Source organism: Notamacropus eugenii, chromosome 3, assembly GCF_028372415.1.
Source record: "Notamacropus eugenii isolate mMacEug1 chromosome 3, mMacEug1.pri_v2, whole genome shotgun sequence".
Taxonomy (NCBI): Eukaryota; Metazoa; Chordata; class Mammalia; order Diprotodontia; family Macropodidae; genus Notamacropus; species Notamacropus eugenii.
Genome location: NC_092874.1, coordinates 295,671,050 through 295,691,741, shown reverse-complemented (window position 1 = coordinate 295,691,741; position 20,692 = coordinate 295,671,050). Strand labels below are relative to the sequence as shown.

Below are 20,692 nucleotides of genomic sequence, written 5' to 3'. Positions count from 1 at the left end.
TCACAGTGGCCACACCAAAGAGTGCAAACACTCCCCTTTCCAACTCCATCACTTGCTGCCTTGGTGACATGGATCCTTCCTGCAGCCTCCCAGGACCCGCTCCTGGAAGCTGTGAGCCCTGTCTCATGAATGTGGAAGAGTCTGGAGCACCCGAAGGGCCAAGCACCTTGCCTGCTCCTGGGTCTGGCATTCTCCCAGGGGACCCTCCCTCTTTTCTGTGTCCCCCAGAGGCCTGAGGCCAGAGCTACTCTGAGGTTGGCACTGCACCCACAGGCTGAGCCAGATGTGCAGGAGGCCAGGGTGCCAGAAACCTGCATGCCTCTGGAGGGCTGGCGTGGCTCACTGACGTGAGCCCCTTGGAATGTGTGGGGAAATTCCCCACCAACCTTTGACCTGTGGGTAAACTTGCTGCCTTGTCATCTCGCTTGGAGCTTCCTGCCCAGAGCCCTGTGCCAGCAGCTGGCCCAGCCTGGGGGAGAGCTGAGCTCAGCATGTTGGGACCAGGAGGTCACTGGGGTGGGATCTCTGTTAGCAGGGCCTGTGCTTAGCCCTCCTGCAGTGGGGGGAGGTGACAATAATACAGGATCATAGTGGTAAAACTGGGACCCAGCTAGTCCAGTCCCCCAACACTGTCACACAGAGTATGCTCCTTATCCTCATGCAGCAGAATTAGAACCCAGGACTTCTCATTCCAAAGCTCCTTTCTCAATGCCTCCTGAATGGGGAAATGGGGGTGAGAGGAAGGATCAGTCAGTGTCCAGGACTTAAATCACAAGATGTCAGAGCTAGGGGGCCATCTAATCCATCCCCCTTATTTAGACAGGAAACTGAGGCTGGCCTGGGGGGAGGACTTGGTGAAGACTGAGTCAGTAGACAATTCTCAGGGTCTTCCTATGGGCCCAGCACTATGCTAAATACAACAGAAAGATCCTGCCCTCATCCTGGGGGGAGCTGGGGAAGAATAATGGGGCCCTCCTGCAGAGGGAGAGGCCTTCTTAGGCACCAGTCCTAGGGCATGAGTTGCCTCACATTCAGGTCAGGAGCTGGGGTCCCCAAAACGTTCAGTCCACGATCTCCAGTCAGTCTTTCCCTTGTCCACCTATCTGAACACCTGCCCACAGTGACACTTAGGGCCCTTATAGGTCTTTGTGTAGGATTTCTAGCCTAGAAGGATCGTCATATCTGACTCTCCTTTTATAGAAGAAACTGAGGCTTTAACCAAAGGCCAACACTGTAAGTGGTTTAGCAGAGATTTGAACCCAGACCTACTGACTCCAAATTCAGTGCCTTTTCCGCTGAGCCCCACAACCTCCCTCTAACATAAATGAGAACCAGGGTCCCCTTTTCTAGGACCAATTTAGGGCTCACAAGGGTTTCCTCATGTTGTGGTGCTCGCACTGACATCTTTTTAGAGATGAGGAGGGGCTCTGGTGAAATGCTTTGTTCAGGGTCAGAGCAACTAGAGATTCAAACCCAGGTTTTCTAGGTCTGGTTCATTTTTTGTGGGCAGATCTAAATTGTTAAAAAGCTTTCCCTGACACATAGCCCAGCTTGGCTTCTTTGAGCCTCTCCTTCTACTTCTGGAGCCATATCTCACTCCTGTCTTTCCCATCCTCCCTTCAAACATCTCCAGTTCTTTCCATTGGTCCTTATGGCTCAAGTGAGAGCTTTCACCACATGGAGGGAAGAGGGGGGATTTGGCCTCACTGGCTTCAGAATCTCCTCTTCTGAGGGTAGTGGGTTCCTCCTTCTGGAGCATCTTCAGACAGGACTGTAGGGGAATTCCATTTTACTTACGGGTTGGACGAGATGCCCTAAGGTCCTTTCAAATTTTAAAATTGTATGATCATGAGGATCATGTGCCCAGATTATAGGGCAATATGCAGAAAGGATAAGGAGGCAAGTGCACCAGCTGATTCTGTGAGTCTGGAACATACCAATGTTCCAAGAGCCCATCCCCAGCATCTTGCATCCCCACTCACCCCTGGGTGCCACACAGGATGAAATCCAGGCCCCACATACTCTGATCTCAGTGAAAAAGAACTTGCTTTATTCAGAAAGTCTACAAAATACAGGAGGCGAGCAGCGCTTACTGTAAGTCAGAAAATAAATAATTCTGGAACACCTAGGGGGCATTTTGGGGGTCTTGTTACATATAGATAAAATGTGATTTATTTGCAGATATAAAACATAACGTACAGCTCATCCACTTCCCCACCTAGACTGGGCGCCAGTGAGGTGGGCTGGCAGCTGTGACGGAGAATAACTTAGCTCTGTGCAATAAATAAAAAAGGGGGTTGGGGCTGGATGGGAGGGGGTATCATTGGGGGAGGGAAGCAGCTGGGCAAGGGGAGGCTGGGGGGATAGAGAAGGGAGACCACAAAGGCTCTTCCACTGGAAGACAAACCCCAGAGTCCTGGGCCCCATCCCCAAAAGTGCTCACGAGAGAGGGGCCCCAGCTCTTCTTCCTTCCTGGAAGCAGAGAACTTATGCTGGCATGTGGCAGCCTCCTGGGTTCACTGATACCCTGCATAGTCCTTCCTTCTCTCCAGCTCCAAGGACCTGTCTTAGGGCAGACTGGTTCCTCCCAGACACCCCAGCCCTCAGGGAAGTCCAGGAGTCATTTTAGCATCTCTGGGAGCCCCAGGCTCTGGGAAGATGGATGGGCCAGCTGGGGGGCAGTGGGGCTCAGAGGGGCTGTCAACCTGGAGGGAGGCCTGGACTCCTTTTGAAAACCCCACTCCTCAGGAAGAGAGCTCCCATGCACCCAAGCCAGGTTTCCAACCTACTTCCAGAGACCTAAAAAGACGGAGGAGGGGGGAGGTTGGGCCGTCGCCCTACCTGTCGGTCTTCTCCCTGGCCTGGGGAGAGGGGCTGAGCTTGCTGGTCAGCGTCCTTGGGAGAGAGGGGAGGCCCAATGGCCCTCACAGGGCAGTCTCGAGTCTGTTCCCCCTCCTGGGTGTCCCCTCCTCGTGTCCATTTTCCAGCCGAGGAGACTGGGGAGAAGGGCAGGGAGGGTATGGGCAGCACAGAGTGAAGGCCTGCAGGGGCGAGGTGCCCCGCATCCCAGTGCCCTGCACAAAGTGGGCGCTTAATCAACGCTCCTGGATTTAACTTCAACCAAATTTGAGGGGGTGGGGGGAGGAGGGGCTAGTTTTGCTCCTCCCAGTTTCCACTTCTGAGATACCGCCCCTTTCCCCAAACTAATGTCCACCCCCAGCCCTAGGCCCGTGAGGGCCAGAGGGGCAAGAAGTGCTGGGCCCCGGGGTGGGGCGGCAGGCGGCCTCTCGGGAGCGCGAGAAATGGAAGCGGTTGGCGGATTGAACTAGGAGTTTGGGAAGGGGCGGGGTATGGTAAGGGGCGTGGCCTGGGAGGTGTTAAGGCTTGGACGCAGAGGCGGGGCATTGGGGGAGAGGCTGAAATCCCATGAGGGCGGGGTGGGATCAGGGGGGGCGGGGCCTACATGAAGGCAGGGCCTAGACCAGGCCCGCCCTATCCGCGCAGGGATGGGATCAGAGGGCGGGGCAAGGACCAGGCCACCCTGTCAGCAGAGCGAGGCTGGGAGTCGGGGGCGGGGCCTTGGTGTGGGCGGGGCCTGGGGGCCCCCTATCCGCGCAGGGATGAGCCCAGGGGCGGGGCGGGACCCCCCATCCGCGCGGGAAGTGGCAGCGGGGGGCGGGACCTGCAGTCACGAAGAGCAGGCGGAAGGGCTGGCCGCAGACGCTGAAGCCGTGGCAGAGGACTTGACTATGGTGATAACACTAGCGGGCGCCACCTTGGCGGCGGGCCCGCCGTGCGCGGCCACGGAGCGCGCGAAGCCCTGCAGCGCCTCGTACTTGGAGCGCAGGGCGTCGAGCTCCAGGCGCATGGCAGCGTTCTCGCGAGCCAGCTTGTCCACCTCGCGCTCCAACTCGCTCTTCTGCTTCTGCAGCTCCTCCTTCTGGCACACGCGCTTGACGCGGCAGCTGGCGGCGTAACCACGGTTCTTGAGCGTGCGACGCCGCTGCTTCAGCCGCGCCACCTCCTCCTTGGACAGGCCCCGCAGGTGGTGGTTCAGCTCCCGTACGGACAGCGCCATCAGTTCCTCATCCGACAGGTGCGGGCCTGTGTTCTCGCCCAGCTCGCGCTTGATCTGCGGGACCAGACGGGGCGTCGGGTGGGTGCGGCTTGGGGGCAGGACACCACACAGACAGGGACAGTGGAAACAAACACTGACAATGACATATACTGACAGACACTGACACTGACATTGACACACTGACAGTGACACATACTGACACTGACACAGAAATTGACACTGACACAGACACTGACAATGACGAATACTGACAGATACTGACACTGACAGAAATTGACATTGACACAGACACTTACAATGACGCATACTGACAGATACTGACACTGACGTTGACACAGATCCTGACACTGACACCACTGCCAACACCTCTCCTTCATCCTTCCCTTTCTCTTTCTGCCTGGCTCCTCTTCTCCCCCGTTCTTCTCTCATATTCTTTCCTCCCTCTCCCTGTTGTCTCCTTCATCCTTCCTGTTCTCTTCTTCCCATTCTCCCCTGCTCTTCTCTTCTCATTTGTCCCCCCTTTCTTCTTCCCTCCTTTGCCCTCACCCTCTTCTCAGTTTCCCTTCTCTTCCTTTTACCTCTTTTCTTTCCTTGTTTCCCACTTTCTCTCCTCTCTCCCTATTCTTCCCCATCCCCCTAGTCTTTTTCCCTCCTTTCATTTACTTCTACTTTGCTTCCTCTTCAACTTCCACTGGCTCCTTCACGTTCATCTTCCTTCTCCCCTTGGTTCCACCCTGTCCTTTCTTCTCCTTCATTTTCCCTCACTCCCTCTGTTTTTCTCTCCTCTAACTTCTCTCTCCTTTCTCTCATTGTCCCTTTCCTCTCTCCTTTGCCTTCCTTTCATCATCCTTCCTCTCTTACTGCCTTCTTCTCTCTCTTTAGTTCCTTCCTGAAGAGCAGGGAGTAAGCAGGGAACAGAAGAGGACAGAAAGGAATCAAGGGAAAGAGTCAGGAGAGAGGAGGTTGGGCTCTCACCTTTAATGCTTTGCTGGATAAGGTATCCATAGACATTTTGGGGTCAGGCACCCTCAGGGCTGGAGACCTGGAGGAAAAGAGGAAACGAAAGATTATTGTTCCAAGCCCTGAAGCTTGCTTTTCATTTCAGGGAGGAGGTTGAGCAGGTGTTCATCTGTGATTGGAACTAATTGCATCCAAGGACAAAAATAGGTGGCTACCAACCCCAGACTTCCCCCTCCATCAGCCTCCTCTGAAATCCCTCCCCTTGGAGTCATTTATTCATCAACAGGTGCCTACCAAGTGCAGTAGTGGCTGCTACCAGGGAGGTTGAGGCTGGTGGATCACTTGAGCTCAGGAGTTCTGGGCTGTGTGGGTGTCTACCCTAAATCTAGGGACATCAATAGGATGAACCCCAGAATGGAGGCAGGGAGACCCAAGCCTCAAAAAAAAGAAAGACAGAACTGGGGTTTCTGTCCTCAAAAAGGTCTAGCAATGCAATGACACTAAGGTATACTGCTATATGGAGACCTAACTACGGGACTTCATAAATGGACATAACCAGAACAGTCAGTAATGGGACACAGTGCAAAAAGCCCTGCATTTGATGTTGGGAAGATCTGAGTTCAAATCCTGCCTGTGCTCCTTACTAGTTGTGTGACCTTGGGCAAGTTAATTCTCCTCTGTGGTTCAGTTTCCTTTTCTGGTCTTTGAGGACTATATGATCTGTAATGGTGCAGTCCAGTGATCATCCAGTGACTGACCTCATGCTGGGGGACTGAGTGAGGTCTAGAGCTGGCCCAGGAGCATTGGTTTGGGTAAATAAAGTCAGCTAGATGTGGGACAATAATAATAATAAGGCTAAGTGATCAAGGACTGATTTTATTAGTCTAAAGAACTCCCAGGAGGAAACACACTATACCAAAGCAGATAATCAGCAATTTAGAGCACTGAGAGGCTGTAACTTGTCCAAGGTCACACAGCCAGCATGTGTCAGATGTGGGACTTGAACCCAAGTTCTCCTGACTCTAAGGCCAGGTCTCTAACCATTACACATACTATCCTCATGCATACACAACTACCCCCTTTGGGTGACTTATGTGTGATATCTCATTTGATCCTAGACATTGATCTGTTGGGTTAGTTGACTAGGTGGCTCAATAGACAAGAGCACTGGGCTTGAAGTCAGGAAGGCTCGTCTTCCTGAGTTCAAATCTGCCTCAGATCCTTCCTAGATGTGTGATCCTGGGCAAGTCACTTTACCCTGTTTACTTCAGTTTCCTCATCTGTAAAAGGAACTGAAGGAAACCCCATTTTTGCCAAGAAAACCCCAAATGTGATCACAAAGAGTCAGATACAATTGAAACGCCTGAGCAACAACATGGAAGAGGAAACCGAGGTACAGAAAAAGGGGAGCCACACACCTTCTAAATGGGGGCTGAGACCCCAAACCAGGTTGACACTCCAGAGCCAGGCCTTTGCCCATGACAGCCACTCATGCCCAGCAGAGATGCTGTGAGGTCAGTAAAGGACTGTCTATGGCCATAGCCTTTGCCTGGATGTGGGAAGGTGTTAGAGGGGCTTCATGCACTTCTTTCCTTTGCAGGGAGGGCTGGGGGATTCCACATTCCTTAGTACCAAACTCCCAGCACCTGCTTTGTCACTGATCACCCAATGGCCAACCAGCATGGTGTAGTGGAAGGAGTCTCAGTTTCCTCATCTGTAAAATGGGGAGAATAATAGCACCAACCTCCATAGATTGTTTTGAGGTTCAAATGACACGATATTTCTGAAGTGCTTTGCAAACCTTAAGGTGTTATGGGAATGTCAGCTCTAATCATCGTTGTTAATGTTATGTCAGCCAACAAGTGTTTCCTAAGGGCTTGCTGTGTGCCAGACACTATGCACATGTGATTTATTATGAATATCCCGTGCATTATTATCAGCATCCTATGAGCAGCCAGTGGCCTCCCCACAGTTACACAGCCTTGCCCATCCCTCCCAACAGCTGACTCATTCTTCCCCTGTCTAGTGAAAAGAGAATTCCAAGGGGGTCCCTTTCTCCCCTGCAATGCTCCTACTTAGGGCTGTCCAGGACTGGCACCTCCCTGATATCAGGCTGTTTGTTCTTCCAGATTCTGCTTTGGAGGAGGAGGGATGTCATCGCCAAGCACAGCTGGGGAAATCGGGGCAATGCAGGGAGAAGGTGGCTTTTCTGGAAGCTGTGAGGAAAGGGGCCAGAGACTGGGCCAGAAGCAGCCCCAGGAGAAATTCTGGTCAGTTTGGAGAGACAGGAGAACTGATAGAACAGGCCTCCTCTAGATGGAAGTTTCCCAAGGTTACTGAAAAAAATCTAGCATTCTTTGTAGGACGCCACACCATTTAACTCCCTCATTTAAGAGGTGAAGTTCAGAGAGTGGGAACTGGCTTGTCCCAGGCCACATAACATAGTGAACCCAAGAGTCCTGGCTCCCAGGCCAATTCTTTTCCCTGCCACGCCCATACTGGAAAGCCCTTTTTGTAACAGGGATCCTCTCACACTTGAGCATCTGTGGGGCAGGCCCTGGATGGGTCTAGAATGAGTAGGGTCCTCAGAGGTCATACACATCTGATTCTTCCTCCTCATTTTACAAATGAAAAAACTGAGGCCGGAGGAAGGTGAGTACACAGAGTAGGTCTCATTGGTTATATGAGCCTGGCTTCTCTTAGAGGATTCATAGGCTAGAAGGTATCTCAGAGGCCAGCTGATCTACACCCTGGATTTTACCAGTGAGGAAACTCAGACCTAGAGAGGGAAAGTGACTTCCTTAGGGTAACACAGATAGTAAAACCTCAGAGGTGGGCCTTGAATCCAGGTCTGATGACTCCAGAACCAGCATTCTTTGCCCAGTACCACACCACTGCCCTTTGTTCAATCCAGCAAGCACTTAAGTGCCTTCCCTGTGCCAGTCTGTGAACAAAGCATTTATTAAGTGCTTACTGTATACCAGACACAGAGCTGGCCCCTGGAGATACAAATACAGAACAAACAATCCTTGCCTTTCATTTAAATGGGGCCAATGTAAATGCATAGATTTGCAGCTGGGAGGGACCTATGAGTCCCCAACCACACAACTAACACAGTGTCCATATAGTAAATGTAATAGTCATAAGGCTGGAGAGAGGATTAAGAAAAGCTTCAGGTTTGCTGTAACCAGGCCAGCCCTTCTCTATAGACAGCAGGGAGCAAAGGCAAGAGGCCTGGCCCTCGGGCTTGTCACCTTGTCCAAGAGCTCATAGCCTTGTTCCTTGTTCCTTCTGACACAGCAGAACCTCCTTTCTCCCCTTGGGAAAGAGGCTGGAGAGGGGCCCAGCTGCCTGGTACAGGTTATAAGCAGGGGCCTGGGGCTCAGCCCTCCCCTCCCCTCCACCAGCTTCTTTAACTCTGCCAAGTGTAAGTTTCTGCACCCCTGCTCCCCCACCCTAGTGTATCCTTTCTCATCTCAGCTCACGCCCCTCAGCCTGCTCCCTATCTGCAGGGTCAGGGAGTCTTCTTCCTCATCAGGGTGACTTAGGCAGAAGTGAGGAGATTCCCCCCAGGTTCTCAGAAGCTCCTCCAGGAATAGAGTGAGGAGTGGGAGGAGAGAGAGCCCAGAGGGAACCAAGGTCATTCCTGGTGGGAGGGGAACAAGGCTCAGAGGAAGTCAGAGGAGGAAGCTGGTGATCTAGGAAGTCCCCCAGGAAAGCACAGCTCCTCATCTCATCTGTCCCGTCCTGGGAATCCATCAGAGCCCATGGAGGCAGGAGTGGGCCTGTGATGAGCACATCCTTCCACTGCCCCCAGGATTCCTGGTTAAGAGGAAAGAGTGGGGCAACCCTGGCCAGAGAGGAAGAGAAAGGAGATGGGTTTGGGGAAACTGAGGCAGCTGAGGGTGGAGAGCTATCCCTGGCAGGCCCATAGGGTTAGTTAGTGGACTCAGCTCCAGATTAGAATTGGTGGGACCTCCAGGGATCCTAGCCCTGGGGGCCCAACACCTCTGGGATCTGTCAGAAGGGTATGGTGACAACTTGGTAAATATATTATCCTACTGAAGAGACACATCAAAACACAGCGGGCAGAAAACTGGCCTCCAAGTCTCAAATACCTGAGTTCAAGTGTTGTTTCTGGCACTGCCTGCTTGTGATCTCCCTGTTCCCGGTGATATCTTAAGACTACATTTCAAAGAAGGAGCACACTTGCCCTGATTGAGGGGAGTCTTGGGACCAGGTCCTGTCCCCTCCCTCTAGCCTATAGAGATAGCCCAGCTCTGCCACAGTCTGTCCCCCTCTGGGCTGGCAAAGTGATCTTCCAAAAACTCAAGTCTGATGGTGTCACATCTCTACTCAAGAACCTCCCATGGTTCCCTCTTACCTTCATGCCTGACTCTCCCCCAATGTTGATGACCTCCCTGACCTCACCAACTCATCTATACTTGTGGTTGAAGACCATTGTGTGTGCGCCACCTAGGCTGTGGAGGTGAGAGTGGGGGACAGAAGCACAAGATCAGCTGACATTCCTTGGGGCCTACAGCCCCAGGGTGCTAACCTCCAGGCTAGTGCCCTGTTCAGAGGGTCATGCAGACAACATACGGTCACCTATGGAGATTTAGGCTTGTTAGTTTTTTTAGTTCCCTAGGAGAGTATAGGTGGTAGGAGATGATGACAAATAGGGTAAGAGGGAAATGTGTAAGAAAAACCACCACCTCCACACCCTGCCTGCCTGGGCCAAGAGCCATGAAGGGAGAACCAGAGGGAGGGCCCTCTAGGGGAGGAGGCGAGGCTGGGAGCTGGAGTCCCGTGTAGACAAGATGCTGTCTCACAATGATTCAGCACAGTACAGCCAGGTCAACGTCCCTACTCCCCACCCAAAGTCTCCTGGGACTGAGCTGGCTGGGATCTACGGGTGACCGAACCATGATATAGTAAGTGATAGTCCCAGGCATCCTATGCTAAGGGCCTGGTGAGTGATTCAGACAGTAAATACAATGAGAAGCCAGGGGAAGATTACCAAGGATAGGGAGAGACTTAAGGAAAACTTCCCACAGGATGTAAGCAGCAGCCTGACATAGGACAAAGGCCACTTTGGATGTAAAGTTTAGGGACCTGGGTTCAAATCCTGACCCTTCTATTTACCACATAGGTGACCTTGGCCAAGTGGCTTTACTGCCCTGAGCCTCAGTTTCCTCATCTGCAAAATGAGACAGTTGGACTAGATAGTCTCTAAGGTCTTTTCCAGCTACAGCCTTGGTCTTAAGAGTCTGGGTTGGCTGTGGAAAGCTGAAGAGGGGATGGGACAGCTTTCCTACAAGAGTGAGCATAGGTCAGGGCTGGGGTCAGTAGCCTTGCAATCCCTTCCTCTCACAGCTACTCTCCCTAGGTAGGCCTTCCTCACCTCTGAACAATTATAATAACCTCCTAACCAGGCTCCCTAGCTCCTGTCTCTCCCCTCTAGGCTGACCTTCATGATGGCATAGGAGAGCCCATGTCTCACCACATCTCCCCTCTGCTCCAGAACCTTCAGTGGCTCCCCCTTGCTCAAAGGATAACACAAAAACTTCTTAGCCCAGGATTCTAAGTCCTCTCCCATCTGGTCCAACCAACCATTCCAGCCACCTGTCCCCTCCATGAAGTCTATACTCCAACCAAACCAGTCAGCCAGACATTTCCTAATCTCATCTTGCTATTTCTTTCCACAATGCATTTGTCCACAGGGTTCCCTGTGCCTGGAATGCACTCATTTCCTCCTCCTCTATTCTTTATTCATGGCTCAATTCAAGGCTTCCTTCCCCATGAAGTCTTCCCTGGTCCCCGAAGGTCCCTGTTCCTTCCCTTCTTGAATCAACCAATAAGCATTTATTAAATACCTGCTGTGTGCCGGCTAGGTGCTGGGAGTCTCAATTTCCTGCTGCCTCCTAAAGTTTCCTCAGAGCAGCAGGCACACAATTCTAGCCTGTACTGTAGTCACTTCTTAACTGGCCTGCCTTAGCTTTCTGTCTCCCAGGGGCCTGACACAGTGCTAGGCTGTGGTCCCAGAGAAGAGTGATAAGCATTTGTGGAACTGAGAGGCAGCCAGACTTTGGAGGGAAGGCCTTAAGGAGTCGGGTCCATCATCAACCCTGCGGAAAGCCTGGAGACACTTTCAGGGGACCATTCCACGTGGAATAACCGCCTTGAAAGTTGTCTGGTTGACCTGCCTCACTTTACAGGTGAGGAGAATGAAATCAAGACAGGGAAAGTGCTTGGCTCATCATCACTCATTTAGGAACCTTTGGAGTGATTCTACCAGGAGCCATTGAGATGTGGTTTCCAGGAGGGGGAAGGTTCATTGGTCTTTCTCCAGAGAAGTATGCATGAGGGGCAGGGGGCAACTCTAAACATTCAGCTTTGAGGGAGAGACAAGAGGTCATGTAATCCAACCTTCCCCAGCCTCCATTTTACAGACCAGACCCAAAGAAAATAGCCAAGATCACATAGGTGTTAAGTAGCAATTTGAACCCAGGTCCTCTGACTCCAAGCCCAATGCCACACAGCCACTCAACCCAGTTCTGCCTTTCCCTGGCTCCTTTCCTATCTTCTCCCTTGCTCTGGCAGTGGCTTCCTCGGCCACATCCCAGGTCCTGGCTGAGGCTCGGCTCCTTGCCCAGGAATGCTCAGGCTCAGCTGAGTCAGACATGTCCTGTAGGAAAGCCTCAATGACGAGGGAGTCCCAGCCTCCTTCTCTGGCTCATGCTTGCTCTACTCTTCCTCCTCCTCACATGTCTTTGGTGATCCAAAACTGTTTGTGGAATGAACAAATGAATTAGATCACACCTCTGTGTTCTGAGCAGGGCTGGAGCGATCCAGGAAGATGCCCAAAGAGCTGGACTCGGGGGAAATCATGGGATTAATGAGGCTAAAATCAGCAAAGTCAGACTTTGAAGACAGAAGCAGTATGGAGGTCAGACTTAGGGAGAGGTGGGTTGAAATCCCTTTCACCTCAAGGTCTGGAGGGATCATAGCTGACATGTCTTAACACATTTGATCCTTTCAGCAAACCTGGGAAGCAGGTGTTATTATTATTTCCATTTTACAGATGAGGCAGGGAGCATTGCGGTGATTTACCCAGAATCATACGGCTAGTAAGTGTACATGGCAGAATTCAGTCTTCCGAGCACATATAAGCACTTATTAAATGATCATTAGTTGAGTGATTTATTGCAGTTGAGCAATTTGATGGAACCCTGCAGGGAGAGTTTTTGAAATGCACCAACTCCCCTTATCTACCACCCCTGCTCCACATTCATTGTCTCAGGTTTGGATATGATCAAATTTGCTTAAAGCAGGTAGGGGAGAGGGGAATCATCATAGCAGACCTTAACAAATGCTTGTTCGATCAATAAATGACTCTGAACCCCTACTGGAATCACTGAAGTCGTATTCTTTAGAAATACCCTGGGTTAGCATTTAAAACCTTTTACAGTCTGGCTCCAGCCTATCTGTCATCCCAGGTCTACTGCCAACCACTCCCCTTCATGGGTTTTCCGTTCCAGCCAAACTGGCCTGCTTGTCTACCTCCATTCATGACATTCCTTCTCCTCTCTGGGCTTTTACAGAGACTTCCCCCTTCCACCTCCCCAATCTGGAATGTTTTCCCTCCTTACCTCTGCTTCTTGTAAATCCTAGCCCACTCCAAGGCTCACCTCAAGTGACAAGAGTCCTTTCCTGATCCCCATTATTTTAGTGATACACTCCCCGTCCAATTACCTTGTACTTATTTGATTTATATTTGATTCTGGAAATAAGAGAGAGCCCCTGTGGCTCACTGAGAGCAGGTGGGAGGAGGGGTGGGAATAAGGTGATAAGGGCTTTAGGAAAATCACTTTGGTAGCTGAATGGAGGATGGGCTTGGATGGGGAGAGACTTGAGGCAGGTTACTGCAATAGTCTAGGCATAAGGTTAGCACCAAGGTGGGGACAGTGTCAAAGGAGAGAAGGGGCTTATGCAAGAGATTCCACAAAGGTGAAATTAATAAGAGATACTGTAAAGGTGGAATAAACAAGAGGTATTGCAAAGGTGAAAATGACAAGAGATGTTGCAAAGGTGAAATTAACAGGCCTTGGCAACAGCTTGACTGTGGAGGATGAGAGAGCATGAGAAGTCCAGGATGACTCTGAGGTTGGAAGCCTAAGGGGCTTGGAGGCTAGCAATACTCTCTACAGGGATAGGAAAGATAGGAGATAGAGAAGGTTGGGGGAAGATAACGAGTTCTGTTTTGGACACATTGAGTTCCTACAAGATTCCTACTGGACATCCAGTTCATTAAATTAAATGGAATTTTATGTTGAGTTTTATTTTTCTGTTGATGTTTTGCCTAGTTCGCTGCTGAAAGAAGTTTGCCTTCTATGAAAACATTTTAAATGAAAAAGGGGGAGGGGAGGGGACCCGAAGAGTTTGCCTGAATTTAAAATTTTGCTGTCAAACACTTTGTAAACAGAACAGTGTTTCTAGGATCACAGGAATCTTAGGGTTCTAAGGGACCCGAGAGATCCTTGAGTTTCTCCCTTCCAGACAGGGATTTGTCCAAGGTCACATAGAGAGTCCATAGGCTAGGGCTACCTCCTGCCTCCCAGGCCGGACATTGCCACTGGCTTCTTCTGTGCTCCTGGTCACTGACAAAGCCAGCACAGCTGACTTAAGTGATTTGGGGGCCAGGCCCTGATGTTCTTTCTGGGGATATAAAATTGACAAGGTCAGGGTCTGTTTAGCACATGGCTTATGACTGCCATCACTGATACTATAAAAATCCCTCTTGGGTCCCCTGTAGGAATCCTGCTGCAGACTGCCCCACCCCATGCTGGCAGGCCGCTCTGTCTCTGACTCTCAGTCTGTTTCACCCATCCTGTGAGCACAGAGAGAAAAAATGTGTTTTCCTCTACCTCTGGAGCCAACAGGATCAGCCAGACTCCCAGAGCAGGGTAACGGGGCAGAGAGAGTGGCAGATTTGGAGTCTGAGGACACAGGTTCAATTCTCAGCTCTGTCACTTGGAACCTAAGGCAATTTATTCCCCCTCTGAAAAATGAGGGGGCTGGACTTGGTGACCACTGAGTTCCAGTCCAGCTTTGCAGTTTCTGTGATTCTGAGGCACAGGACAACAAATCCCAGCATGCAAATGGAGAAGAGTGTGTGGGCATCAGCCACAGAGGCAGATGCGAATCCATCCCCACCAGGGAAGTTCTGTTTCTAAAGGGGGCCAGTGTGGGGAGGTGGGGCACCCTTAGTTCCTCACCGGGGCCCAGGGTTCTGTTCATCTAGGCAGCAGTCAAAGTAGCCTCTGAGGGTTGCCTGTCCACTTTCCATTTTTCCCCTTTAATGGAAAAGCTCTATTCCCCTTGGCCATTTGGCCAGAAACCACAATACTTTCACTCTCCACTCTGGCTTTCTGGTCTAGTTTGGGGGACACTACCTGTCTTACCCTAAGAGTGACTTGCCCTGCTTCCAGAAGCCATGGGCCCTCTGAATCTAGCTCTCAGAACTAGGTGATTTCCAGGTTCTCAGACCTGTAATCTCATCAATAAAGGGGTTCCCTTCAATGAGACAAATCTCAACTCATCCATGGTGACTCGAAACTCACTACAGCCCTATCTGATCTAATCCAGTGGGCATTTATTAAACACCTACTATGTGCCAGGCTCTGTACCTAGCACTGGGGGTACAGAAAAAGGCAAAAGATAGTCCCTGCCCTCAAGGAGCTCACAGTCTAACAGGGAACAACAAATATGTGCAAACAAGCCAGCTACCAGATAAATAGGAAATAATTAACAGCGAGAAGACACTGGAATAAAGAGGGGTTGAGGAAGGATACCTATGGGATTTTAGTTGGGACTTTAAAGAAGCCAGGGAGGTCAGTAGGGAGGGAGAGTGTTCTGGGCATGAGGAACAGCCAAAGAAAAGGCCTAGTCAAGAGATGCTCTTCATGGAAGAGGCAGGAAGCCAGGGCCAAGGGATTGAAGAGCCTGTCTTGGGGAGGAAGGTGTAAGAAGGCTGGAAAGGTGGTGGGAAAGGGCACTAGGTTACAGAGGACTTTGTATTTGATCTTAGAGGTGATAGAGAGTCTGGAGTGACTTGACTGGGCAAGTCCCTTCAACTCCCTGGGCCTCAGTTTCCTCATCTGTAAAATGAGGGGCTTAGTGCCTTCTGACTCTAGCTCTATGACCCTTGATCTCTCTAGTCTCATCTATAAAATGGGTTGCTTCTAAAGTCTTTCCAGCTGTAAATGTTTGCTCCTGGGGTTCTGAGTTTCGTCCCTCAGGGCCTTAGTTTTCTCATCTGTAAAAGAGATGGCCTTTGGGGTTCCTTCCTATTCTAAAGCAACTGAGAGCAGGAGTGGGGAAGGGGGAGGGAGGGAGCTGAGATCATGAAATCCTTTCTATAGAAGGCAGGCTATGAGCCTTGAGGACCTATGGACACTCCATTCCATCTTTGATTGGGAGGGAGTTTCCCTTCCATGGAGCCCAGTTCTGCCTCCTCATGACTTCCCCTAACTGCTCCTAGTTCTGCTCTTTGCTGTTTAAAAACCTGTGAGGGACTGACATTCCTCCCTCCCACCAACCTTTCCAACTTATGGCTGTGGTCACACTGGCCACATCCTATATGAGGCTAGTCTGGGTATCCCCTAGTCATTGAATGTCAGAGCAAGAGGAACCTGGAAGATTGTGGCCAGCCCCGCAAGTTGCTGGCCAACCATGCATATTTTTACGTATGAGAAAACAGAAGCAGGAGAGACTTGTCTGCATCTGACAGTGAATTAATTTCAGAGCCAGGAATGGAACCTGAGTCTCCAGACTCCTGCCCTAGCATTCTCTTCACTACATTCCAAAGGAGATCAAGGTTAAGAAATGGCTTTGAAAAGTCCTAAACCCTTAGCAAATAGCTGGGGGAAAGAAAGGGCAGCTTTCTTAAGGACTCCCTGTGATAAACTTAGCTGAGAACAGGCTAGATAGAGCTGTCCAGGATGGGCAGCTGTGGATGGCTGCTCTCAGCATCGCTAAAGGAAACTCCTGAATCACGGAAGTCACTGATCCACTAGGATATTTTGAGTATTATTAACCAATTGTGGTTTAATACAGAAGGCACAAGGCTTGAATTCAAAGCCCAAGTCACCAATCTTGGGTCTCCCACTGACACCCTGGGGCAAAGCACCTGCTCCCTCTGGCCTCACCTTCCTAATCTGTAAAACAAGGGGGTCAGATTGATTGATTTCTAAGCTCCTCAACCCTGACATTGCCTGTTCTAAGCTCCCTCCAAGTGCTGTCATTCTGGGATTCCATGAGCCATTTGCTGAACACCTAACATATCTACAGGACTATTTATTGAATTGATTTGCCTGAGCCAAAGTCCAGGTAACAGTACATGGTCTCTTCCAAAATGTTCTCATGAGTTTCTGTAATTGTGCTGGTAGGGATAACCTGTGATTTCATTGGTTTAGGGAACTCTGAGGGGAAAAAAAAAACTCTCTCCCATGGCAAGATGACACTCTTTCTGCAACTTCTAGACTTAAGGAAATGCCTAGAGCACTGAGAGGTTGCGTTTGCTATACCCCAATATCATGTTAAAGGGTATCCAGTCCAAGCCCCTGCCTCATGGCTCTTCTTTACACCAGTCTGGTCAAGGGATCCTGGAGCTCTTCCTTGAAGACCTTTCACTAAGCCAGAGGTGGTGTGGTCCATGGTCCAGCAGCTCCAACAATTAGAAACTTTATGTTGGTGCCAAAGCCATCTGGCACTGCTCTCAGAACCACACAGTAAATAGAATCTCTGCCCCCACCCCCTCTCCAACTATGTTTCAGCTATTCAAAGAGCATGACTGTCTTCCTCCAAAGATCATCAATCTTGGAGTCACCAGACCCTAGTTCAAAATCTGGTTTTGCCCCTTACTGTAGATGAGCATTTAACCCCTCAGCCCTAGCTTCTGCAGTGAAGTCAAGTAGTTGAGCTAACCTCTGAGGTTCTATAATTACAATGCCAAGGTCTAGGGGCACAGTACCCAGCTCTTCCAGTAAGCCTAAGATCTCAAAGCTTAGGGATTGCCTTTATTAGGCCTGGCTGTCCCCTCTTCAGGTCAGTCTGTGGTAAGGTGAGGAAGAGGGGGCAGGCAGACATGCTTAGGAGAAGAGTATTGTTTTACAATGCACGGGAAATGGAAGGAGCTGGAGACTTGGATCTACAGATGCCAGGGATGGGGGGTGCTAATGACCCAGCAATCCCTAGGTGGGGCTCTTCAGAACACTGGTGCAGAAACAGGTGCATCCTGGTTCCTTTAACGTTTTTTTGGAGGGGATAGCTTCTGAGGCTCCTCTCCCCTCCCCCTACCTCCTCACATACACATTAATCCCTTCACTCCCTATCTGCTTTCCCCTCCTGCTTCCCACCCCCCTCCATGGCATAGGACACAGCAAGATGTGTATACTCTGAATCTCAGTGTCCCTGGGTGGGGACTCCACCAGCCAGTGCACCTTTGAACATGGAGCTTTCAGCTCTAGGGTTCTGACTTCTTCCTCTCTCTCTGTGGGGCCCCTTGCTTGTCCCTACCAGAACCCAGCAGCAGCTAACACCTGCACACTGGGGGAAAGCCTGGGCCCCAAAAGCCCTGGGTTTCATTGCAGCTTTTGTTGCTGTGACCTGGAGTCAGCTACTTCCTCTCTGTGGAATGAGGGCGTTGGAATACCAGCTCTGCAGCTTGTGACCTTGGGCAGGCCCCCCTTTCTGGGCCTCAACTTCTCCATCCATAAAATGAGGAGGTTGGATCAGATGACCTCTGAGGTCCTGGCCAGCTCTAAATCATCTCTAAGTACAGGTGGGCTAGGTGCCAAGCCTAGGAGGTGTGAACTCTCAGGGTCTTAGACAAGTGTTTCCTGATCCATCAGGCCAAGTGGGAGGATCTGGGGGCTGACCCAAATTCTCTCCCTAAGGCTTTGAGGTGGTGTTGAAAGAGAGATGGGTCTAATGGGTCCTTGTAACCCCCCAGTCCTCCCTGGGTGCAGCTCTGGGCAGTCCTCGAAGAGCACACTGGTTTGAAGTCTGAATGGGAATTCTGCCCAAGCTACCTAATTAGCTGGGTGACCTTGGAGAAGCCCCTTGGCCTCTCTGATCTCTATCATCCATCCTGGATGGACATTTAGGGGCACAAACATCCTAAAGGAACCCTGCACGGGGAGGAGAGCAGGGAAACACCAAGGTCAGGGCCAGGGGAAAGGGAAGGAGGGAAACCAGGAGACCCTGGCCCCAGCCTGAGCCGGGGCGGGACAGGACGCTCCCCCAGGCGCCTGGGGCCGGCCCACTGACTTCCTCCTCCTCCTGGCTGAGCTAATCCGTGTTTGCGTGCGCAAGTGTGTACACACACACACACACACACACACACACACACACACACACACACACACACACACACACACCACACACACACACACACGAACAACAAACGGAATGTACACATTGGGTCACGCACGCACGCACACCCGCCGTACGGGCGCCCAGTGTGGCTCCCCTGGCTTCCCACCCGCCCCGCTCGTGGGCCCAAAGGGATGGCTTATGGGGGCTGGGGAGGGGGCGTGCTGCTGCTTCTTCCGCCACTTCCAAGTCTGTCTTCCTGGCCCCACAGTCAGGAACGTCGGACCGCACCTCCCCTTCCACAGCTAGCTAGCCTTTTAACACTGGCGAGGGGCGGGAAGGAATAGACAGACAAACTCTCCTTCCAGGACCTCAACGAGGTCTCCTCTGGCTCAGACTCGGGTGGGGTGGGGGGAGACAAACACTCCACCTTGCCTTCCATCCCCCTACGGTGGGAGGTAGGTGGGACAAGCACCTTCACTTTCAGTTCTCCCAACTTCTGAGAAGTACCTTTAGTCCGGGAGTGGGGAAGACAATCAGACACCCTTCCCCTGCTCCCGACTGGGAACTGGGGGCGATTCTGAAGCCCACCCCCACCCCCTGTACACTCCACACCCCACCCAGCAAGTGCCTCCCAACGCTTCTAGCTCAGTGAACCCCCTTCTCCTCTGAGAAGGGACAGACAACCGAAGAATTCCGATCCTCCCGGCCTCCTACCATGCCTAACCTTCCGGGACGAGAGTAGAACAGACAGACAGGTAGACAATCACACACACACACACACACACACACACACACACACACACACACACACACACACACACACACACACACACACACACACACACACACACGATCCCTGTCCAGCGCTCCCCTCCCAAGCTTCCAGCAACCCAAGATCGGCGAGGGGGCAAAAAGAGGACAGAAAGGGATAGAAGGGGGTCACTGTGGGGTGCAAGGCAACAGCCGGACAGCGGAAAGGCAGACCCAAAGCCCCCCAACCTTGAAGGCCCCCAGGGAGGCGGCCTCGTCCGCGCGTACTCACCCTGGTTCTCCTGCTCTGTCGAGGAGTTTCTCCCTCCTTCCCCTTCTCCCTTCTCCTCTCCTCTCCCTCTCTTTCTCTTCCTCCGCCGTCCTAGGTAGTGGGTCCCCCTTTAGCCTCCAGCCGCCGCCTCCCGGGAGCCGTGCTCCGGGTTAGCACTCGGGCTCGGGCAGCCAAGAGTGGAGGCAGCCTGCTGGCGGGGAGGCGCGAGCGACAGCGGCGAAGGCAGCAATCTGCTGAGTTGTAATGTGAGTTTCCTGGAATTACTCACTCACAGGATTCCTTTCATTCATAAAAACACAGTCATGCGCTGATGTCACCCTTCGCCGCCTCTGTTCCAGCCCCACTACCCCCGGGGGGAGGGACGAGGCGGAGCTGGCTCAGGAGCCCCGCCTGTTTCTTGCCGGCTCGGTGGGAGGGGGAAACAGTGGTCATCTTGGTGAGGGGCACCGCGGAACTGGGGCAAAAGGAGGGAAATACCACACTCAGCTTAAAGAGTCGGGGCGGGAGTGGGCGTGCAGCCTCTTTCATGGACTCCAAGCAGGAGTCACAGCTGAAAGGAGCCTTAAAGATCTAGAACAAGGCCACAGCTTTTATCGGTGGGAACATTCAAAGAAGACACTTGGCCAAGCCCATGGCATCTCAAATGTAGAGCTGACAGGAACCTTTGGATATAGTCCATGTCGGCCTCCGCATCTTTGCAGATGTGGAAACTGAGGCCCAGAGAGTCGAGGCTTCTTTTTTATTTCATTTTATTCTGAATTTGACAAACATCAAATACCATATGCATACAAAGAACAGGAAAAAGAAAGGATCACATGACAGCTTGCTCCTTTCTCCCAACATCGACAAATCCGACAGGTCCTTTTCAAAGCTGTCTGGTTTCTCTGTTTCCTACTGACAAGCCTTCTGTACAGTTGAAGTCCTTGCAACTTGGCTCTTTCCTTACATTTTTCTTCATTTGTTGTAAAACTACTGCCAGACTTTCCCATTATCTAAACCACCCCCATCCAAACTCTCCTTCCAAACTGAAAGAAAAGCAATATGTTTGTGTCAAATATAACTAAGCAACACGAATCTCCATATTGACCAGGTATGTCCCAAAATGTGTCTCATTCTGCACCTTGAGTTCACCACCTCTCTGTCAGAGCATGGACAGCTGGTAAGCATGAGCAAAGTGGGATTTTTTGTTGTTTTTTCTGGAGTTCAGGTTTCTAGGCTGAGGCTAAATTGTA

General features: G+C 51.4%; 1 protein-coding gene across 1 annotated transcript; it reads right to left on the bottom strand.

Annotated features, from left to right (window-relative positions):
• Nucleotides 1-2,029: 2,029 nt before the first annotated feature.
• Nucleotides 2,030-19,805, bottom strand: MAFF (MAF bZIP transcription factor F). Its single transcript, XM_072656094.1, has 3 exons — nucleotides 19,461-19,805; nucleotides 5,054-5,120; nucleotides 2,030-4,132 (listed from the first exon to the last, which is right to left on the bottom strand). The coding sequence occupies exons 2-3, from the start codon at nucleotides 5,087-5,089 to the stop codon at nucleotides 3,689-3,691; spliced, it is 480 nt and encodes a 159-aa protein (XP_072512195.1). The 5' UTR covers nucleotides 5,090-5,120; nucleotides 19,461-19,805; the 3' UTR covers nucleotides 2,030-3,688.
• Nucleotides 19,806-20,692: the final 887 nt, after the last annotated feature.